Raw genomic sequence first — 19,247 nt, 5'->3', positions numbered from 1 at the left:
TCTGCATCGGCTGCAGTCTAAAGCAGGCTAAGGTGCGAGAAGGAACCAAAGCAGGGACCAAAAAGGGGCCTCCATAGGAAGGAAAGACGTAGTTTCACCATCTTATGGTCAGCCAACCAGTTGGGGAAGGGGCTTGCTCCTAGGAGCCGAGAGATAAATTATGATGGGACACCTCCGACCATGTTATAATGGCTGCCGGGTTCTAAAGTGGCAACCATTGGTCCTGAACCATGTGTACATTGCAATGTCATGCATTAAATTTGGAGAGTTTGGTGGGAAGGAGGTCAGACGTACTCAAAACAGTTGACATTGCTGTTTTATGCGACTTCATCTATGGTCACATTACAGAAAGCCATTGTGTGTAAGGTGTACTTGGATATTCTGATTGAGCACTTTACAATACATTGCTAGGTCATGGAACATCAACTTTTCGCCGAGTGTGGTTATTGAACAATAAGACACTGCAAGCAAGCAAGGTAAAAAATGCAGATCCCTTAAGAAATAAAAGCGAAGGAGTTTAGTGGGGCACCAGGAAGAAAAGAGGTCTAATCTGCATGATCATCACTGTGGCACGCACCAGTGATCTGATGTAGAAGGGGGGCTAAATAATAGATCACAATGATTCTGTCACTGTCTTTTGTTTGGAAGTGTGCACTGTGATGAGGCGCAGAATGTGCTTTGCTGTTTAACTTACACAGGGCTGATCATCCACAGTTGTGTGCCACATTTGCCCTGTCACCCAAAGCACAAGACTTGTTTCAAAAAGGGAAACGAGAAGGATAAGAGAGATCTGTCACAGTAGGAAACTGTGCAACAGCTCCTAAAATTAACTCGCGAAAGACTTTCTGTCGACAAACTGAATGAAAGTAAACATATCGACGCAAAGGTCGTCATGCCTTATTGCAAGTGGAAAGACGACATCAACGGTGACTGTGATTTTGTCTGAAAAGAACGCAGTGAAAAATAAAGGCAGGTGCAAAAGGTCCTTGATTACAGTGATGAGAAGAAAGAAAGGAGAAGGGGAGGGAAGACAACAAACTTGAGTCATCGTCGTTAATCTTGTTATAGTAGCTTTGATGTGTCAGTAGCATACACGCTATATTTCTATCATTTATGACTTTTGCTGAACACGTGATGGTAGAGGATTTCATTTGTTATGGGGAGGCGGAGGAATGCTTTGAAAGAGATATGCTAATTTGAGCAAAAGAAGCCAAAGAACAACATCAAATATGTCCCGATGAATAGCCAAGAGACTTTCAAGTCTGCATATCCTTCAGAAGTTCTTTATCTCCGCACCACAACCTACATTTAGAGCACAAACAGGAAAGGCGCTTCAAAGCTCTGTTGGTCCATGAGTTTAATTCCAGATCAAGCAGCATAAAGGTTATCAGTTGGTCCACTAATGAAACAAAGGAATGACCACATATGTAAACGTTGGGTTTCATTGTCCTTGCTTTTTCTTCTTTTTTTTTGACTCATTTTCCTCCATCTTTCTTTTATCGTTTGATTTCTTGCTTTCATTTTTTTTTCTTAGCCAGCTTTTTAAGTTCCGCATCAAAGTGAGTGGAAACAATACACGACCCGTCTGACTCTGATTTTCTTCTCACTCTCCTGCAGTCAGCGTTTGGAATCGTGTGCAGGGTGGTGCTCATTTGATGGCTTGATAGTCATTTGTTTTGATCTGTGACTTCTTTGGGTTTTCTTTTTTGGTAGGTTTGAAAAACCAAAAGATTAGAGCCTTAGATAGAGAGAGCATGGAAAGAAAGAACAAATGGCTGCGGTGCTTTTTGTACTTTTAAGTTATCTTTTTTGTTCAAATCGTGCACTTTTTTTGGCTCACTGACTTTATGTGACCCTAAAACTCCACAAAAAGCTCATGCGAACCTGTTAATTGTTTTCAACTGTGGTACACTAATCTCTTGAATTTTGTGGAGAATGTAGACCACACATGGACGCGATGATCGAAAAACCATAGTACTACCATACTACATGTTTTCGCCCCTATACCAAAGCACAATTACCAAGAAGTCTATTTAGTACATTTTACAGTTCATATGGCATATGAAAAGACTGTAATGCATTAATACAGAAATATAATCTACATATACAAGAATATAAATACTTTAAGTACTGTACTCAGTGAAAAAATCCTCTCTGCTTAATTTAAGAAGCTTTGAATGTTGAAATTGCAAAGTGGTGAATAAATACATATTATAATAAAAATATCTATGCCAATTGTCTTACTGCATGACAACAGGTAACATGAATTAGCTGAAGAATCCCAAACAAGAACTAAACATGAGAGGTAAGGCTAAATGTCAACTTTTGGAGATTGTGTGGATAATGGAAATAGGGCTTATAAAAGATGTTTTTCTTCATCTTCACCAAGGAAAGACATCAGGGCAAGAGACAAAGACGAATAGAGAGAAAGAAAGTGCAGCCAAGGTCTTGACTGAAGATGAAAGCTTAGTTGGAATCAAAGAAGTCCCATCACTCATTATACTTTGTGGGATGCCTCAATCCCCATTTGCTTCAGTCATGGCTCACGGTGCCCTGCTGGAGAGGGAACTTAAGGTGGAGGGCAACGCTTCTTTCATATGTTGGCAAGACAGAAGTCAAACAAAAGAATGTATAAAACTTTTTAAATATTGTTTAACATTTTTTTTACTTCTACACTCGAGAAAAGCTTAATAAATCAGGATTCCGCTATGAACGTACAGTGTTTCAACAACCAAGATGGCGATATTTTAGGAAACGAAACAATTTTCATGCATTTGATCTCCTTTTCATTAATTCTGAGTATGTATGTATATATATATATATATAAATTATATTGTTATAGATATAGGTTGAGGCAATCACAATGCAACTGAGAATTTGATCAAATAATGGCTTATTAATCAAGAAATCTGAAAGTTGGAAAAGTTTAAAGTCAAAGTACCCCTGTATGATACCTGAAAGGCACCAAACAGCTGCATATTAAAGACTCTGTCCTCATTTACCTTTGCATAGTTGCTAGCTAGAACTTCAGCATAATTCCTTACCTTATTACATGCCAACTCCTTAACTTAGGTACTTCCTTTCTTATTTGGTCCATTAGAAAAATGTGCCAACGCCAAAAAAAAAAGACTTTGAGAACAACCTTACTCCAAATTGACCTAGAATAATAATTGCATTTCAGGACAGAAGCATAAGACAAATTCTTAACATTCTCGAACCCCGACTCATCTGTCGTTTCTTTTTATCTTTGTGGAAAAATAATGAAAAAAGGCACATGCAACTGCGTTTCCATTGATCTTCGAAAACAGAACCAGTAGATTCAAAAACACGCAAGTGGATCAAAGTGAAAAGGTGTGGGGGCGGAGGATACATGGGTGTCTTCCTCCCAAAGAAATTATAAATGCAGAGGAGTCTGGGGTGCACAGCTCATTTGGCAAAGACTCACAAAATAATATCCTTAAAATAAGAATTAAATGTAATACCTTGTGATTCTTGAGTATTAGCATTAAATACCTTCTTTTGCCAAGCCAGTTAATAAACTCCATTTGGAATAAATGTACAAGAAATTGTTGCGAATGCACACCGTTACTTAGCAGGGTAAACAATAGAGACGTGGGCTTGGAAACTGTGATGCTTTAAACTTGCATAGAATGGAAAAATCTAAAGTTTTACAAAAAAAAGAAAGAAAGCGAAAAAAGGCATTCTATTCTCAAACGCATTGCAATGAAAATAACTGGCAGCTTTTGGTAAACAGATTTAGGAATCTTGTTTGTCAAGAATGTTCCATACAGTAAGTAGACCACATTGATGAAAGTTCTGACTCCTTTTTGGATGGCCAGGAGTTTTAATACCATGAATCTTTTTGGGCATCAGACTCAGTATATGAACCTTCGCAAAGCTTTAAATCAGAAACTCCACAACCCAGACAGAAATATTAAACTAAAACACATCCGGCGTGTTACTCACAAATTCTCCTGTCTATAGCTTGGTTTGCCAGCCCAATTAAAACGACTCCTTACCCCCTAAAGACAAACACGTTGACATAGACTCTTCCACCGGGCTTTGTTTATACTGGCTCTGTTAACACATCTGTCCTGTGTACGGCATTGTCTAATGATGTGGCCCATCACGACAGCACAGTTGGACTTTGACAGTCATTGGCGAGTGGACAAAATCCAGCCGATTTTATCGCTACTTTGGAGCTGAAAGAAGACCATTGTATTTTTTCACTGCAGAAACCATCACAGAAAAAGACACCAAAGGCGACCTTCAAAGTGACTCGTCAAAACTGAATCCCTTTGACCGTCAGACCCTGGTAGACATCTTCCAATGGTGCAAAGGCATCGTCCCAGGAACCTTGGTGGGTCTGTCAGTAGCCTCAGAAGAGGTCAGCAGAGGCAGGTACTGATCCTCCTATCAGTATTATATTAGCCTACTTTCTAAGCCTTTGAAGTGACACCAAAGTGTTTTTTCCAAGTATCTCTCATCTAATACCCTTTATTCAGAAAAAAAACAGAAGTGTCGACGTTTCAAGAATCTTTTAACGTTTAATGTTAGGACTTTGATTTTTTTTTTTTTTGAAGACACTAATTTTAACATCTTCAAGGGAGAACTGAAGTCTGTGCTTTTGAGTTCTTTTGTCTGCTGTCTCTTGCCCTTTCTCGATCTCGATGATGGGAAAAGATCTTAAAAGGAGTCTTGTTAAAAGGAAGATTCATGAAAAATAATTCCAGATGGGCTCTTTGGTGACATCTTTGCTACTTGACCAACTTGGGCATTTGAACATGACGCCTGTCACCCTGAGGCGACTTCGTTTGTATTTAACATCATACTGTACAATGATGAATTTGGCTCTTCACAAGGCAGACAAAATTGAATTAGTAAAATTGACAAGCCATTGTCCATTTTCATCTATTCATATTGATATTAAGGCTGTTTGCTCAACAAGACATGGAAGTGATTTGTTGTTTTGAATCACATCCAAGCATTTTGAATCAACCTATTAACATTTCTGTAATTGATGGAAAGTTGGAAATGTGTCACTTTGTGTTTTGAATTAGAGCACCCAAAAAAAAGCCAATGACATCTGAAATTCAGAAATAGAAAGATGATTGAGTAAAACTGTTTTTATAGCGTTTACACGGTGCTAAAAAATGACTGAAAATGCTAACTAACTTACAGTGCCAGAATCACATGCAAAGTACATCTGCTTCCCTCTCATCTTAAACAAGAGTATATTTATATATACTATTGTACTTTGCAAATATTTGGATTGAGGATTTGAGCTAAGAGACTGTGTCTATACTGTCATATACTCTATACTCAGAGTATATGTACAAGATCAATATTTTCATGCAGCTACCTTGTGTGTTTGCCTCTATAAATGAACTTTACATACTTGTGCTGGTCATTTGGAGAAGACTGTGTGGGAAGAAACAAGTCAGATGTCACTCATCCTTTTGATTTTTCTCCCCATTCTCTCTTCAGTTTCTTCTCTACCTCTTTTCTAGCCAAGGACATCATTTTATATCTATGTATGGAATCATCAAAATAAAGTAAGCTTCACATCACATCAGGTAAAGAAGACATGCCTGGGTACTTCTAAGCCCCCCAAAGTGAGTGTTTCAAGTGCTCACAAGAAAGCTGCCCCTCAGTGAAGTTCAAATGGATCGCTCTTGGGCACAAGCTTACCAACGGAGGGTGGGGGGGTGTATGGAGGAATGTCGGGCAGCTTGCTCACCTCTGTACCAAACCTACACAGAATTTAGAAACAGCAGAACATGCCAAATCAACTCTTTAGCTTTTTTTGTCTTTATTCTTATTTTTTTTAGGCAGAGGTCTCTTAAGTAATTCTACTAACTCCTACCATCCAGCCACCCAACACATCCCCTAACCCCCTTGAACTGTCTTGCAATGTCAAAGGTGTTTGCTCCTGTCCCAAATTTGGACCTGTAGTTGTGCAATGGGAATCAATTTGCCCCCTGAAAGGAGAAGTGCCTAAGCAAAAAAAAAAAAGAAAAAAAATCCTATCGCTAATTGTCTCGTTATTGATGCCTTGTTGTGCACACTGTGCCTAAGCTGAATAGGCTTTTATTGCCATGAGAAAGGTCCATTTAATAAAGACAATTAGACTACAAAGGACTCAATTACAATTCTGCCACTTTGGTAATTGAGCAAGAGTGGCAACATGATTAGTTACAAGTTCCTCTAGGTTAAGCATTTTAGAGAAAACAGTGTTAAGATGAATTAAATTAAGGCCAATTGTGTAAATTATTTTATTACCATAGAACTGCTGAACTGTCCTCCCTCTCCACAACAATGCCTTAAATTTCTCATCTCATCCCAATTTCAGTTACAGTTACACTTGTGTTCAATTTGAACAGATGCTGATTTTTATCTTGTTTGCACTGACAACATTAGCATTTTATGGGAAAAACACCACGGCATATTTTATCATGCAGCATGTGCTTCAAACCATATTTGGACTGTCTAACGCGGGTGTGGTTCATTGGTAAATTTTCATTCAAATGTAAAAAACAATAATTTAAAGGGAAGCAAAAACATAGTACTGGTGGTACATATGTCTGAGCCAGAGAGATAAAAAAAATGTTCACGTGGCAGGAGATTGTGGTCAGAATGCAACATTGCATTTTAATTTACAGGAAGAAGGTCAACTAGGCGGCTGTCTCGACTGAGTCAGCTCATCTATAATCAAGACTGTATGCCCATGTACAGTTCTTGATGAATTGAAGTCTACAGTCAATTACCTTCTCAACAGTTCACTGTTCACCAGCAACAGCGTACCACACAGAGATGAGGCAGCTCAGGATAGACTTGATGATTGCCGTGTAGAATTTGTAGAATTGCACCAACATTGTCAGCTTAAGTTTCCTCATCTGCTACAGGAAGAGAAACTGCTTTGGGGTCTTATTGATTAGGGAGAGGATGGCTGACTCCCACTTAAGAGCACAACTGATGTCTCTATCACACAAAACAAACAAAAATCCTGTTAAAAAAAGAGAGACAAAGTGAAAGAGGAAAAAGAGAGATTTCAGAGGCACGAGAAAAACAACAACAACACACACAACAATAGATATATTATATCAATAAGAGTAGTAATGGTTGTTTAATAATATCTAGTTCTGATGGAGACATTGTTATCATTGCCTCATCCAGGAAAGTTCCTATATTTTGTCCCAATATTTCCTAGAAGGTTTCAAACAAGGCTGACACTGTATTAATTGTTGGCAGATACTAACCCAGCAATAATGAAGTAGTAGGTAGGTCCCAATTTTCTTTTGGCGTGGCTTCTGGGTGGAAGCTCCTCATCTGGGTCGTTACGGTGGAGGGAGGGAGCTGGGCTCCCCCTCTCTTCCCTGTGGTGTCCAGTTCTATTTCTCTTGCCCCCATTTTTCTCTCCTCTGTCACAGTGTCCTGCATAGATAGACACAGTGGTGGCAAGTGATTTGTCTTGATGCTGGGTTCCTCACTACACTTTATGAACACTTTCTGCACAATCACTCTTTCACACACTTTTATCTATCTTATGTTCCCACTGCCTGTTTCGGTTGTTAGGTATCCTCTCCCCACATAGTGTGCCTGAGTAATGTGGACTGCAAAGCTACTTGAAATAGGTGGCATTTAGATACATTTAATAAAGTATTTTCAGGTGGCATGGTGTGAACTGACTTACTGGTTAGCAAGACAGCCTTAAAGTTCTGAAATTTAGGGTGAAATCTCTGGTAAGTTCCAATCTTCCGGTGTGAAGTTTTCATGTGCTACCTGTGTCTGGGTGGGTTTTTTTCTGGGAACTCCAGTTTCCTCACACAAGACAGGTTAAAAAATAGAGATATATTGACTCAGTACCACTGGAAGGTAGTACAATAATGGCTGAAGCAAGAATTATTTAGACTAAGTCTAAAGACTTGGTCTATAAGTCATTCAACGGGAGTGAGAAAAAAAGTGGCTAGATTTGTGCATACTGCATATGTAAGACATGTTTCATGAGATGACTTCTTTGTTGTTGTTGTCCTCACTGTCAGTGTTTCCACTCTCCCGAAAAAAGGAGAAAAAAAGGTTTTTTTTCCTTTTTCGTATAATTTATTTATCTATTCATCTTAATAAAGGACTCAAACCTGAATTTTGGAATTGGTTTTGACACACTCGTATGTGCCGTGGTCACAAAGCAGGGGAGGTATGGAAATACCTTTACCTGCATATTCTTAAAAAGCACCCTACTACTATTCGCTCATTGTACAAATGTGACAAGATTTTCAAATTTAATAATGATATGGGACAAAGCCCATCCTATGTAAGTCCAATATGGAACAATTCCATTTTTTTAAGGGATAATTGGCGACCTTAGTCAGTGTTCATAATTATCCCAATACTACTTGAAGGACAAATTGTATAACAGACAACAATGATCTTTTCCCAACATGGAAAACAAACAGTCCAACAGTGAATGGAGCTCACCAAACTAAAACCATATGCTTGTCTTACTTTTCCGATCATCCTGTTCCACCACCCTGTTTTCCATAAGAAACATGTAAATACCAAGCCCTAAAAACACATGTGGAAAGTCATAAAGCTGCATATGTAAGCCCCCCGCTCCATTTTGTTCTTCTTTCTGTTCTGACCCTAACCTCAACTCCCTTGCTTGAAAAACAAAACCACAAGAAAGAACGGAGCAAGGATGAAAAGCCAAGCAACAGGAAAACAACAAAAACAAGAACAAAGAATGGAGGAGGGGATCATAGCATTGGGAAACCGACTTAATTGCCTATGTGTGAAAGGCGAAGGAAGGAGAGGGACAATCCGGCGACAGGGAGGCAAACAGAAAAAGAAAAAACACACAATGCCTCCTGGAGACTCCCTTGTCAATGTTTTAGTTTTTGTTTTACAATAGTGGCCTCTTGTTTGACAGAAGGCTATGAAGTCCGATTTTACAGCAAGATGGATTTATCAAAAACTGAATTGTTTTGTTGACAGATAACTTTGTTTTGGGGTAAATTAGTTTTAGACATCCTAATTTGGGTTTTTTATTCATGATATTAATCTAGATTTAAATCTGCTGTCCACGGGTTATTGACTGAGGTTTTGTGTTCAAAATGATTTAAAATTTTAAATAGGGTTCTTTCGGTACTAATACTAAAGAGAGTTCAAGTGTGGTTTCAAATAAAAACATTCATCCATATTCTTAAAAACCTATAGAAATAAAACATGTATAAGAGGTATGTATGTATATAAGGGGCCCAAAAAGCTTTAAAATAAATAAAAAAAAGATTATTTGATTCATTTGCTCACATTGTTGGAAGATTGAAAGTCTACGTTAGCCATCTTAGATGGTTGGATCTGGTGACTCCTCATAATTCTCATCCCTACAGTATTTAATTTACACATTTCTTATATTAATTTGAGGTTTTTTTGCCAAAGAGCACCATATTTCCTCCTATGCCTTACTGCAAGTCACGTGACCTTGTTACATGGCAGTTTTTTTTCTTTTCTTTTTAAATATCCCTGTGGTTGCTGGGAGGCCTCCAAACCTAGAGTGGAGTCACCACAATTCCCACAGCCGTCTAGGGAATGGAGTGTAGACCTGAAGGTATGTGTGGGGCACTGTACGGTAGCCTTATTATGCCGTCTCTAGATTAAAGTATACAGAAAAACTTAGTATTTCTAAAAAAGAGCATAGTTGGATGCTGTTTGTTTGTTGCCACACCCAAGCCTGAAAACATTGATGACAATAATTTGGTTGCTACTGCAGGTCAGAAAAATGTTTCCTTATTCCTTAAAGGTACTTAAGGGAAATTTCAAAATACATTGCTTAAAATTTAACCTAATGTATGATATGAGATTTAGAAATAACATATATGGAACCTTCAATTGCCATAAGAATTACTGTAATTTTTGCAGTGAATTCTATAAACTACACCGCCCAAATTTCACAAAAATTAGGACCAAAAGCCACTGACTGACTATAAGCCGTAGGTGTCCATGTTTTTATAGGGATATTTATACATGGAGAGAGAGGACCCAGAAAATGTTATATTGATCAAAAATATATTTAATAACCAAATTAAACTTCTGCATGGCTACTCACACTCAAGAGTGTTGATGAACTATGTCACATAGCCTAACAAAAGATGGAATACATTGTATTTTTATTTTATTCTTAACGAGAAATCTTGAAGCTTGGTTGTCCCAAAAACAAATAAAAAATATATATAATTGGTAGACTTTAGCAAACAGATTAAGTTTCAAGAAACTTGCATTTCTTTCCATAAAAACAAAAGGCCAAACTTTAACTGAATGCATTTTGTTATTAAAATTATACAATTAAATTGACACTCTCGTTAAATCATCTTGAGAATCAGAAAACTTCACAATATATTCCAATGTTGTGATTATTAGATCAGATCCAATCAATAAAGTGGACATTCTATTTAAATTATTGCCCCTGTTGCTGTAAAATCAGTGAAAAATGTCACATGGCTCGCGCTCAAAATTCACAAAGTAGCAAGAAACCAAAATACAGTTTTGAAAGCAACCTTAGGCCAGTCTGTCTCAATGCAGATACTTGCTGACATGGCTTGAATCCTAACCACAATGACCATTTGTTTATATAAGGCTTGAGTCAAACCTCAGTATTGCGTTTTCCTCAACAGCTGCAAACCAACAAATATCGTTATCAAGCGACCTCTGGCATTGGTTTTGGTGTATACTGTTTGGCGGGCGGGGAGGAGGGGTATGTTTCTGCATTCATGTAAAAAAAAAATGTCAATGGCTTCATTTTTGCTGGCTTGAAAGGGTTCCTCTCTGAAAACACCCCGCTGCCTCCACGCTTAAGGCCACAGACAAAAACTTTTTGGCGGCCTCATTCCGCTTGGTCAATATGGAATGTGAACAAGAAAGCATGCCATGAAACTCTAGGGTTATCAGACAATATCTCAAAGTTAAACAACGGTGGTCCTGCTGGACAGCACTGAGAAACTTAGGCCTAAAAAGCATGCATTTAACCCTGTTGTTCTCTTGTGATGTGAAAAATATGAAGTTCTGCGGTGTTTTCTGACAAAAGAACTCAGCTAAATTCGGCTGTGGCTTACCGATCTGTAAATAGGGCCCTTACCAGCCAAATTGTTCCCCTTGTTGACAGTGGTTTGGACCCAAAACTCTATCATGCACAAAGAACAGACTTTCCTTGAGGTTGGTTTGAGACTCAACAGGGGGTAGTTTAACAAAATAAGCGCCTGTACACCACTCTCATAATTTGGCACAATTATAAAGTCAGACTGAAACTGAGACAAATGGATACTCCTAAAATAAATGAAGCAAAAAGGGTTCTTTTGATGTAGTAGAGGTGAAAAGAAATAAACTCTCGTATATATGCTTTGTGAATTGGAAAATTATAAAAAGTACCTTTAGATTTTTTTTCATAGTTCACTGCGAGCTGTAATTTGGTATTGTTACGATATTAATGGTTTAAATTTGAAGATTTTTTAACTGGTGTTGTAACTTGAGATTTTGCAATGCACAAAATTGTTGGGAAACACTGCTATATATGTATTTCTATCGCTTTTTCTCACACTGTCCTTTTCCTTTTTTCACATGCTTTGTGTTATGGTCATTCACCTGTATGATACAATCTTCCTGGAATCACTTAACTACTTTTCTGACTCATTTTCAACTTCATATTCTACCTTGTCACACGACAGACAACAAATCTTGACCCTTATTTGTTGATCTTCTACCAGATCCTTGCCTTCCATCACATTATTGGTTTAAAAATATTACATTAATTATTTTTATTGAATAATTACAATAGTTACAAATCTCTGTCATCCATTTCTTCATTTTTTCTATCATTTAATTAGGCTATTTAATTAAACTTATGATTGTGGGGGTTCTTTAACCTAACAATGCACTTACCATGTCCTGAGTGAAGTAAAGCAACATTCCTACTCACCCAACCACTTTGTGTAGTATGTTTCCTCTTATTCAAGATGGTAGTGACAACAATGCGATAGAATATCCCAGAATCTTCCCAGGAGTGCATTAAGGTATAGCCGAGAAGTGCCCTTGAACCCCAGGAGGATAATATGTGATGAAATATGATTGCTGTGAGACCAGCTATTGACCGGTATAATTGGTTGTGATTGATGGACTTTTAAGTCCAGGGTTGAAAGTGTGGGAGTCAAACATGCAGTTGGTTATGTGAGTTCCTTGTGCTACATTAAGAAACCAAAAAAAATCCAGTCATTTTCTATTTAACCTAGGAGCCTTAAATTAGTCCAGCTGAGCTCTTCTCTCAATGACTTGTGTTATAAGAAAGTGAGCAACTATCTTTCCTCAGTCTCACTTTCTTCCAAGTTGTCTTTCTGGCACAGGGTTCCAGTGTTTATGCCTTTACTCAGATTGCTGGCGGGATTGTCAGAGAAAAAGAAGGGTTTATTTTTCCATTCTTTTGTCTCCTTCTTTTTCCCCTCTGCAATCTCTTGCCTTCAGAAACCATTAACGCCCATTCAACATCAACATCAAGGCCCAGCTTTGATGTCTATTCTGGCAACAGACTTCTTTCTTTCTGCGCTGCCTGCTGCTCTATCTCTGCCTCGCGCCTTCTCCCTTTCCCCATTCATCCCTTTCTTTTCCCTTCTCACACTCTTTACGGTCACTGTACAATCAAATAATTAAACGGATTGTCGACAGTGATTTTACCTGGCAATTAAATATGCAAAGCAAGTCGAAAGGCAGTGTATGAGAAGGCGATTAAAAGGGGGTCCGCTGCAAATCTACAAAGGCTTCAGCAGCACAATAGGCACCAGCGCCTGCTTGCCTCATACACTAGCTTAGCCTGGGGAGTGACTGGTGTCGTTTTATGCTCACACAGCCATGTTTACAATAGCACCAACTACGACATGCCAATTATCGGCATGCACGGAGAAATTAGTGCAACTGTGTGGATCAAAAGCCAAGTGCAAGAGTTGTGGGCCAAATACTGCACAGAATGGCTTGTTTCTTAAGGATTGAAGGTCCTGGGAAGGAATTGCGTGCTTTGGATTAAAGTCTGAGTCGAAGAAGTCAGAAAAAAAATCAGAGAATGGAAGTCGAGTTGGCATAAAAGCACAACTTGAATAGAACCTGCATACCACCTCGACAAAGCACCAGGAATGCTAAAGATAGAGACACACAGAAGGAAGGAGAGTGGGAATATATTGCAGTCAATGGACATCTCTCAACACTTTGGTGGGGAAAAATGTGAACAATTTACCTGGATAGGGTTCTCTTCAAAGCTGAATACCCAAGAGGCTGTGAAAATTGAGGTTAGGAGAGTGATGGTACGGAGTTGTAGAGTTACACCTGGCCTATTCTGGACAGTTAAACAGCAACTAGATCCTTCTGTCTAACTAAGCCCTTCCCATTATGATGATAAATGCATGCACAAATTGATTTTCAGGTTTCAGAAGTATGTTATAGTCCAATTATGTGTTGGGTTTTATTGCACTGTACCTTTGATGAAGCATCTGGGAAATTAATGTGTTATTTTTGGTTTCAAAAATTACACTTGGAAGGAAATCCTGTAGTAAAATATTTTTTATGCAAAATTGAGTGTTTGTGCTCTCATAAAAAAATATTTAGTGGTATATTCACGTTATTGAAGGGGAGAAATGAATCATTTTGCTGATAGTGACAGAGTTGCACTGGTAATTATCTACCCATGTTATCATTATTCGAACTAGTTCCGAGTCTTTATGATCTCACTGTGACTTACACATTAAAAGTGAGTCCTAAACAAGAAACTATTTTCTAGTGTATTGAATTCCCCTTTCTGCCCAAGGAAAACAAGGTAATTGAGGCAAGCATGTCTCGGCTCTGTGCTTGGCGCTTCATTAATTTTTGTGTTGACTCTCAGGGAAACACTGCTCTTTATTGCTCTCTAATAGGACCAATTAGCCTAGTGCCCCAATTTCCATACTTAATGTCTTTCATTTAAGTACTGAATAAAGAATCGACCAGTTGAACCTCAGAAGCTGAAATCCATCAAATGCTCACATAGTTTCAGTGATTTTCATGAAACGGTTTGCCATCATGAAGTGTTTTTCAAGCAATGTGCCAAAAGATTAGTCTATTTTTATTTTCAGTTTATTTCACACATTCCATTTTGCCTCTCCATTGTCTTCTGTTCTCAGCACTGATGTGCTGCAGCTTTTGAACATGGACACATATTTTTTTTCAAATGGAGGAAGACATACATAAATGTCCACATGTAGCAATTATGACAAATAATCTGCACTATTAGATAAGGTGTGTGATAGGTAGCATGTCTGACTCACAGATCCGAGAATGACCGTCCAATCTCCGGTCATTTCCAACCTTTCTGTGTTGCGTTTGGATGTACTCCACGTGCCTGTGTGGGTTTTCTCCAGGTACTCTGGTGTCTTCCCAAATCCCCAAACCATACATGATAGGCTGGTTGAACACATTAAATAAGTGTGTGTGTGTGTGTGTGTGAATGGTATATTGTAAGTGGGGGACTGCACAAGTATGTGTGTACCGCTTATTCAGAAAGGTCTATCATCCAAAATATTACATTTCTGTATGCAGAAAGGTCTGTCATCCAAAATATTACATTTCGGCATGCAGAAAGGTCTGTCATCCAAATTATTATATTTCTGTATGCAATGCAAGATACAGATTTACTAGTGTAATTTGAACATGTATTTTGTTTAATTTGAAAATATCACTTTCTTGCTGACAATGTTGCAAAAACTGAACATGATGGTGAAAGTAAAACCCTCAAGCATCAATTTCATTTGAAAAATATAAAACTTTAATAAAGGCTACATCTCTCAATAATTACAATAATTATAGGTCCATGTAAATCTTTAAATGAAACTCTTTATATAATGTATAATTTACAGTTTTGATAGAATTAAAAAAAAGGCTGTGGTGTAAAAACAAACAAACATGATTACATGATATCATGAAAAGCATAAAAATATCTTTTGAACATAAAAACCCTTCTGAAAACCAAGGGATATATATTAAAACCCTGAAACAGGGTAGCACATGGTATGGCATCCATTTAGGCACAGGCGCTGTATTCCTAAAACACCAGCAATAATGTGTTCTTATCTGTGTCGTTTTGAGCATATATTCCTGATGTGCAACACGTGTGTCAGTATCCATACTTTCTGATGCATGACTACAATGTATACAGGAGTCCTGTTACATACAAAGTCAATATAGCATCATTCAAAAGGATATCGAAGCCATTGTTCTTCATATTTGTCCACTTTTTCCCTCGCAAACTTGTTCTTCTTTTTTTTTTTTTTTTAGCCCAAATCATTTTGGTGTGTGAGCTGTAAACACGACCATTATTAGATGATACAAATTGTGTTCCAGGTCTCTGCTCTGTGTGTATCCCCCTGTGCAAAGCCCGGTTTACAAACAAAGGCACAACACAAAAAACTGAGCTCTGTTGACAGCTTAGAGACAAAAAAGTTTAGCTCCAGCAAAGGGGGAAGAAACACTAGAGTGGCAAAACTAGCATTTCAAACCTTCAGCAGCATATAAGACTGGGATTGACCATTAGAAGCCTTGACCAAGACCCACAGAAGGATGTTAATTATGGATCAGAGGAGGAACAACGAAGTGGGAGGTACTAGGCTAGCGTCACATCCTTTCCGTATGGTAATGTCACACATAACAAAAATACTAAACAGTTTCACCACAGTATTCTCCCAACATTCAAAGCAGCTTGCCTTTTGGCTAGAAATAGGGAGTGGGTAAGAACCGGGTTGGGAGGGGTTAGGATTTTTTTCTTCTTCAATAAATATTCAAAAACTACCTTCAACTCATGACACAATGCATCTAAGTACAATACATGTATATATACACATAGGCAAGTATGTATATGCACATGTATAAAATAAACACTTTGTAACTATGTAGTAAGCTGAAAGTGTAGGCTGGCTGTCATACTGCGGGTCTCCAGTCCTCCTGCTAGTTCGTTGCACTTGACCCGCATGTCAGTGTAAACGCACAACCATCTCTCATTAACGCATTAAAACAGTGGTTATATATTCAAAAAGCGGTAAGGGGCTCCACCCCTCTAGTTGGTCTTTCAAAAGTTTCTGATGTCGTTCCCTTGTGTTTGTTTCTAAGGCTGGTTGGTTGAGAAAATGAGAGAGGGACAACCCCTACTCTGGGTTAGGCATACTTCATTAGCTCGTCTTCCTTCAATCACTCCTTGTGCTGGATATATTAACTCTTAGTATTGATAATTTATAGAAATAAGGTTCATTAGAGACTTGACTTGACTGATATTAATTAGTCCATCCTCTCCACCTTACCCAGGACCTTGCCATCGTACATGGGTAAAACTGTGGCGTCCTCCCATACCTCCTCAAATACAGCACCACACTCAAACTCATCGCTGGCCTTTTTGAAGTAGTACCTGTGAAGGAGACAAAAGGAAGAATAAAAAAAAAGGCCAATGTGTTTTGCTGCTGAATGAAAATGAAACAAGGCATGATCTGATTTAGTAAAAAGTTTCTGCACAACTAATTCAGTTTAAATATTAGCGCTAAGTTCTCTTTAGTCCAAATCAAACATTAACAGATATAGAGAGCCAGAAATGAATTTAGCTGAAATCAACTTAAATCACTGCTTTCATGCCATACTGCATACTTCAAAGGCAGAGAGTAACTCCACCTCACACCGCTGCACATACACCATACCCCCCCCCCCCCCCCCAATTTAAACACAAGCCAAGCTGTGTGCTTGTGTAATGCACGCACAGTTCTTTCGGTTCATCCTCTTGTTCGTCACGATTTCTGTTCATTTAACAGATTCCGGTCTTTTGGCAACCTCTTATTAAAGTTGAAAGGTTCATTTTAAGTTGTCTTTCTAACTATTCACCGTATAATGGTGAAAATGTGGGCCTTTCCTTGCACATAAGTTCACATTTCAAGTGCCTCAGACACTGCTTGCACTTGCATGCATATTATCGTCATATTTATCATCTATGTGCACACACACATGAATCAATCTACAGCAAACAACTGATCAAAAAATGGTGGTAGGGGGTTGAAACTGTAGAAAGATTGGGGATGTGGAGTAGAAGCTGTCCTGACTCAGCGAGTGGGAGCAATATAGTGGATTTGGGCAGAGCCCGAGGGGCTTTACCCAGGGAGGTGTCTCTTGAAGGTCACGGGTCACACCGCTATCCCACTATTCTTCTCTCAAGCTGAGATAACTCCCTGGGTTAGTTTGCTCCCACTGATTGTGAAGCCATGGCTCCTAATGATTTCTCTTCTTTACTTTCAAGCCAAAACTCAGATCAGCAGGAGGGAATTTAATGATAAGCTTTGTGATGGAATTTTTTTCAAACTATATTTTACATGTGCCATTTTTTCCTCCCTATATAAGATAATAAGTCAACAGCTGTCAAAGTTTTTTTTATATGACATCCACTATTTTCAGACATGGAATATCATCTTTGAAAACAAAATGTATCTCTGTGATGACTGGGTTAAACATAAAATAAATGCCACTAAGTCATCACTGTGTCTAAATGTACAAGACAGACAGACGGAGCCGTTCCCATGCAACATGTTTAATGTAGAGAGTTTCTCTCTCTCTTTGCAACATCTGGCACCAATATTGTCTGGCAGCACAGCGGCATACTGTTCTCTGCTGTACCATTGCCATGTCCAAATTAACCAGCTCCACACATTCTGCTCCCATTGAAGCCAAAATCTTCATGTACACCTCCCTCTTTGCTCTTGCTAAAGAGTTTCAGGTTAGTAGCGGGGCAAAGCTTGTTTCGCTGTCTTACCTAACAAATACTTATAGAACCTCAAGTATAGCATCACTGGCAATTTGAATTTGTATAATCAGAATTTTTGGTATTAGGATTCTTTTGAGTATAGCAATATATATTTAAGTGAGTCTAGATCAAAATTTGGACAGTTTTAATGCTAGATTCTAAAACCTGAGAGTGAAAAACTTTTGAACAAAACTAATTTATACGGCTACAAATTCATCTCTGAAGGTACGAGTGAAAAACTTGTGATATTATGTTATATGCGTCGGAACCAAGTCAGAGAACCTAGCCACAGAAGACTGAAACTTCTTATGCTGAAGAGCAAGATACAAAAAAAAAAAAAAAAAACAGTTTTGGACTTAAATTGTTTGCCTGTGTTTTGCATACGCGGTAGAAGGAATCATGATTCAATTATCTTCCCTGTGATCTGGCAGTGATTTCCATAACGTCATTTGGATTTGTATCTAAATGACTAAATTTGTACCCACAGAAATGAATTTGTACTCATAAAAATTACATTTGTGTTTACAACATGTTGTACCCTCATATTTCAGTTTTGGACTCTCATTAAAACAATTGCAACCCAAACAAGTTTGATTTGTACTTCTATTACTCATTTTTTTCCCCTATTGGTTGAGAACTACTTGAAATAATATAAATATATATATATATAATATATATATTTCATCAGAACTGATGTTGTCCCTCTTGCCGCCATCCAATGACACACACAGACCAACAACATGGTGGAACTGTGTGGCTAAAGTTATAACATTTTTCAGAATAGAGCAAAAAATGTATTCAAATAACAATGGCCAGTGGCACTTAAAGGTTTGGAGAACATTGTTATCATGTCATGTTTGACATTTTTTGCATTGTTGGAATGTCAGTGCAAAACAATTATTTATATAATTTTAGAATCAATTTAGCAGTAAAATACATTTATAAAATATCAACGACTTGATTTTTGTGAATGTATTCAAATACTGCTACCGTTCTCTTCAGACTATAAACTGCAGGTTCTTACGTTGCGTTCTAGGATATTGACACGAAAGCACATGCAGCACATTAGCCTCTAAGAATAAATAAAGTAGCCGCACAGGATTATAGGATGCAGGGTTTTAAAAAAAGCCAGGGAAAAGTAACAATTTATAGTGTGAAAATTACAGTACATAAACTCACACATTCAAATCTGTTCAGTACATACTCTATAAAATATGCAAGATAACTACCAAGACTATTTTATTAAAGGCTTTTTGTTAAGATGCAAATCAATAAACCGAAATGTATTAATATCTTGAATGTATGTGGCCAGTACTAGTTCAAGAGCCTAAAAAAAGCTTAATGTTGAACCATTTGCTTTCAGCATTTGATTTTAATGCCTGATGCAATAATGGGGATGAGGAATTTGAAGGCCTCT

General features: G+C 38.0%; 2 protein-coding genes across 9 annotated transcripts in view; both read right to left on the bottom strand.

The window, feature by feature from the left end:
- Positions 1-6,227: 6,227 nt before the first annotated feature.
- LOC144198314 (uncharacterized) lies at positions 6,228-13,639 on the bottom strand. 3 transcript variants are annotated; one of them, XR_013326688.1, is made up of 3 exons: positions 13,268-13,639; positions 7,260-7,434; positions 6,228-6,981 (listed from the first exon to the last, which is right to left on the bottom strand). XR_013326688.1 is itself a non-coding variant. In XM_077719248.1 (3 exons), the coding sequence occupies exons 1-3, from the start codon at positions 12,053-12,055 to the stop codon at positions 6,935-6,937; spliced, it is 312 nt and encodes a 103-aa protein (XP_077575374.1). In that variant the 5' UTR covers positions 12,056-12,097; the 3' UTR covers positions 6,228-6,934. The 3 variants fall into 3 exon arrangements, 1 of the variants encoding a protein (XP_077575374.1); XR_013326689.1 differs by lacking the exon at positions 13,268-13,639 and adding an exon at positions 7,534-7,608; XM_077719248.1 differs by lacking the exon at positions 13,268-13,639 and adding an exon at positions 11,966-12,097.
- Positions 13,640-14,831: 1,192 nt separating this feature from the next.
- Positions 14,832-19,247, bottom strand: part of LOC144198340 (axin-2-like) — a 37,371-nt gene continuing 32,955 nt past the window's right edge. For all 6 annotated transcript variants that reach the window (XM_077719295.1, XM_077719296.1, XM_077719297.1 and 3 more), the window contains one exon: positions 14,832-16,456. In XM_077719295.1, the coding sequence (XP_077575421.1) occupies positions 16,330-16,456 (127 nt within the window). In that variant the 3' untranslated portion in view covers positions 14,832-16,329. The remainder of the gene's footprint in view (positions 16,457-19,247) is intronic.

Source organism: Stigmatopora nigra, chromosome 6 (genome assembly GCF_051989575.1).
Source record: "Stigmatopora nigra isolate UIUO_SnigA chromosome 6, RoL_Snig_1.1, whole genome shotgun sequence".
NCBI classification, from domain to species: Eukaryota; Metazoa; Chordata; class Actinopteri; order Syngnathiformes; family Syngnathidae; genus Stigmatopora; species Stigmatopora nigra.
The sequence above is the reverse complement of the archived record's forward strand: the minus strand, read 5'-3'. Positions and strand labels throughout refer to the sequence as shown.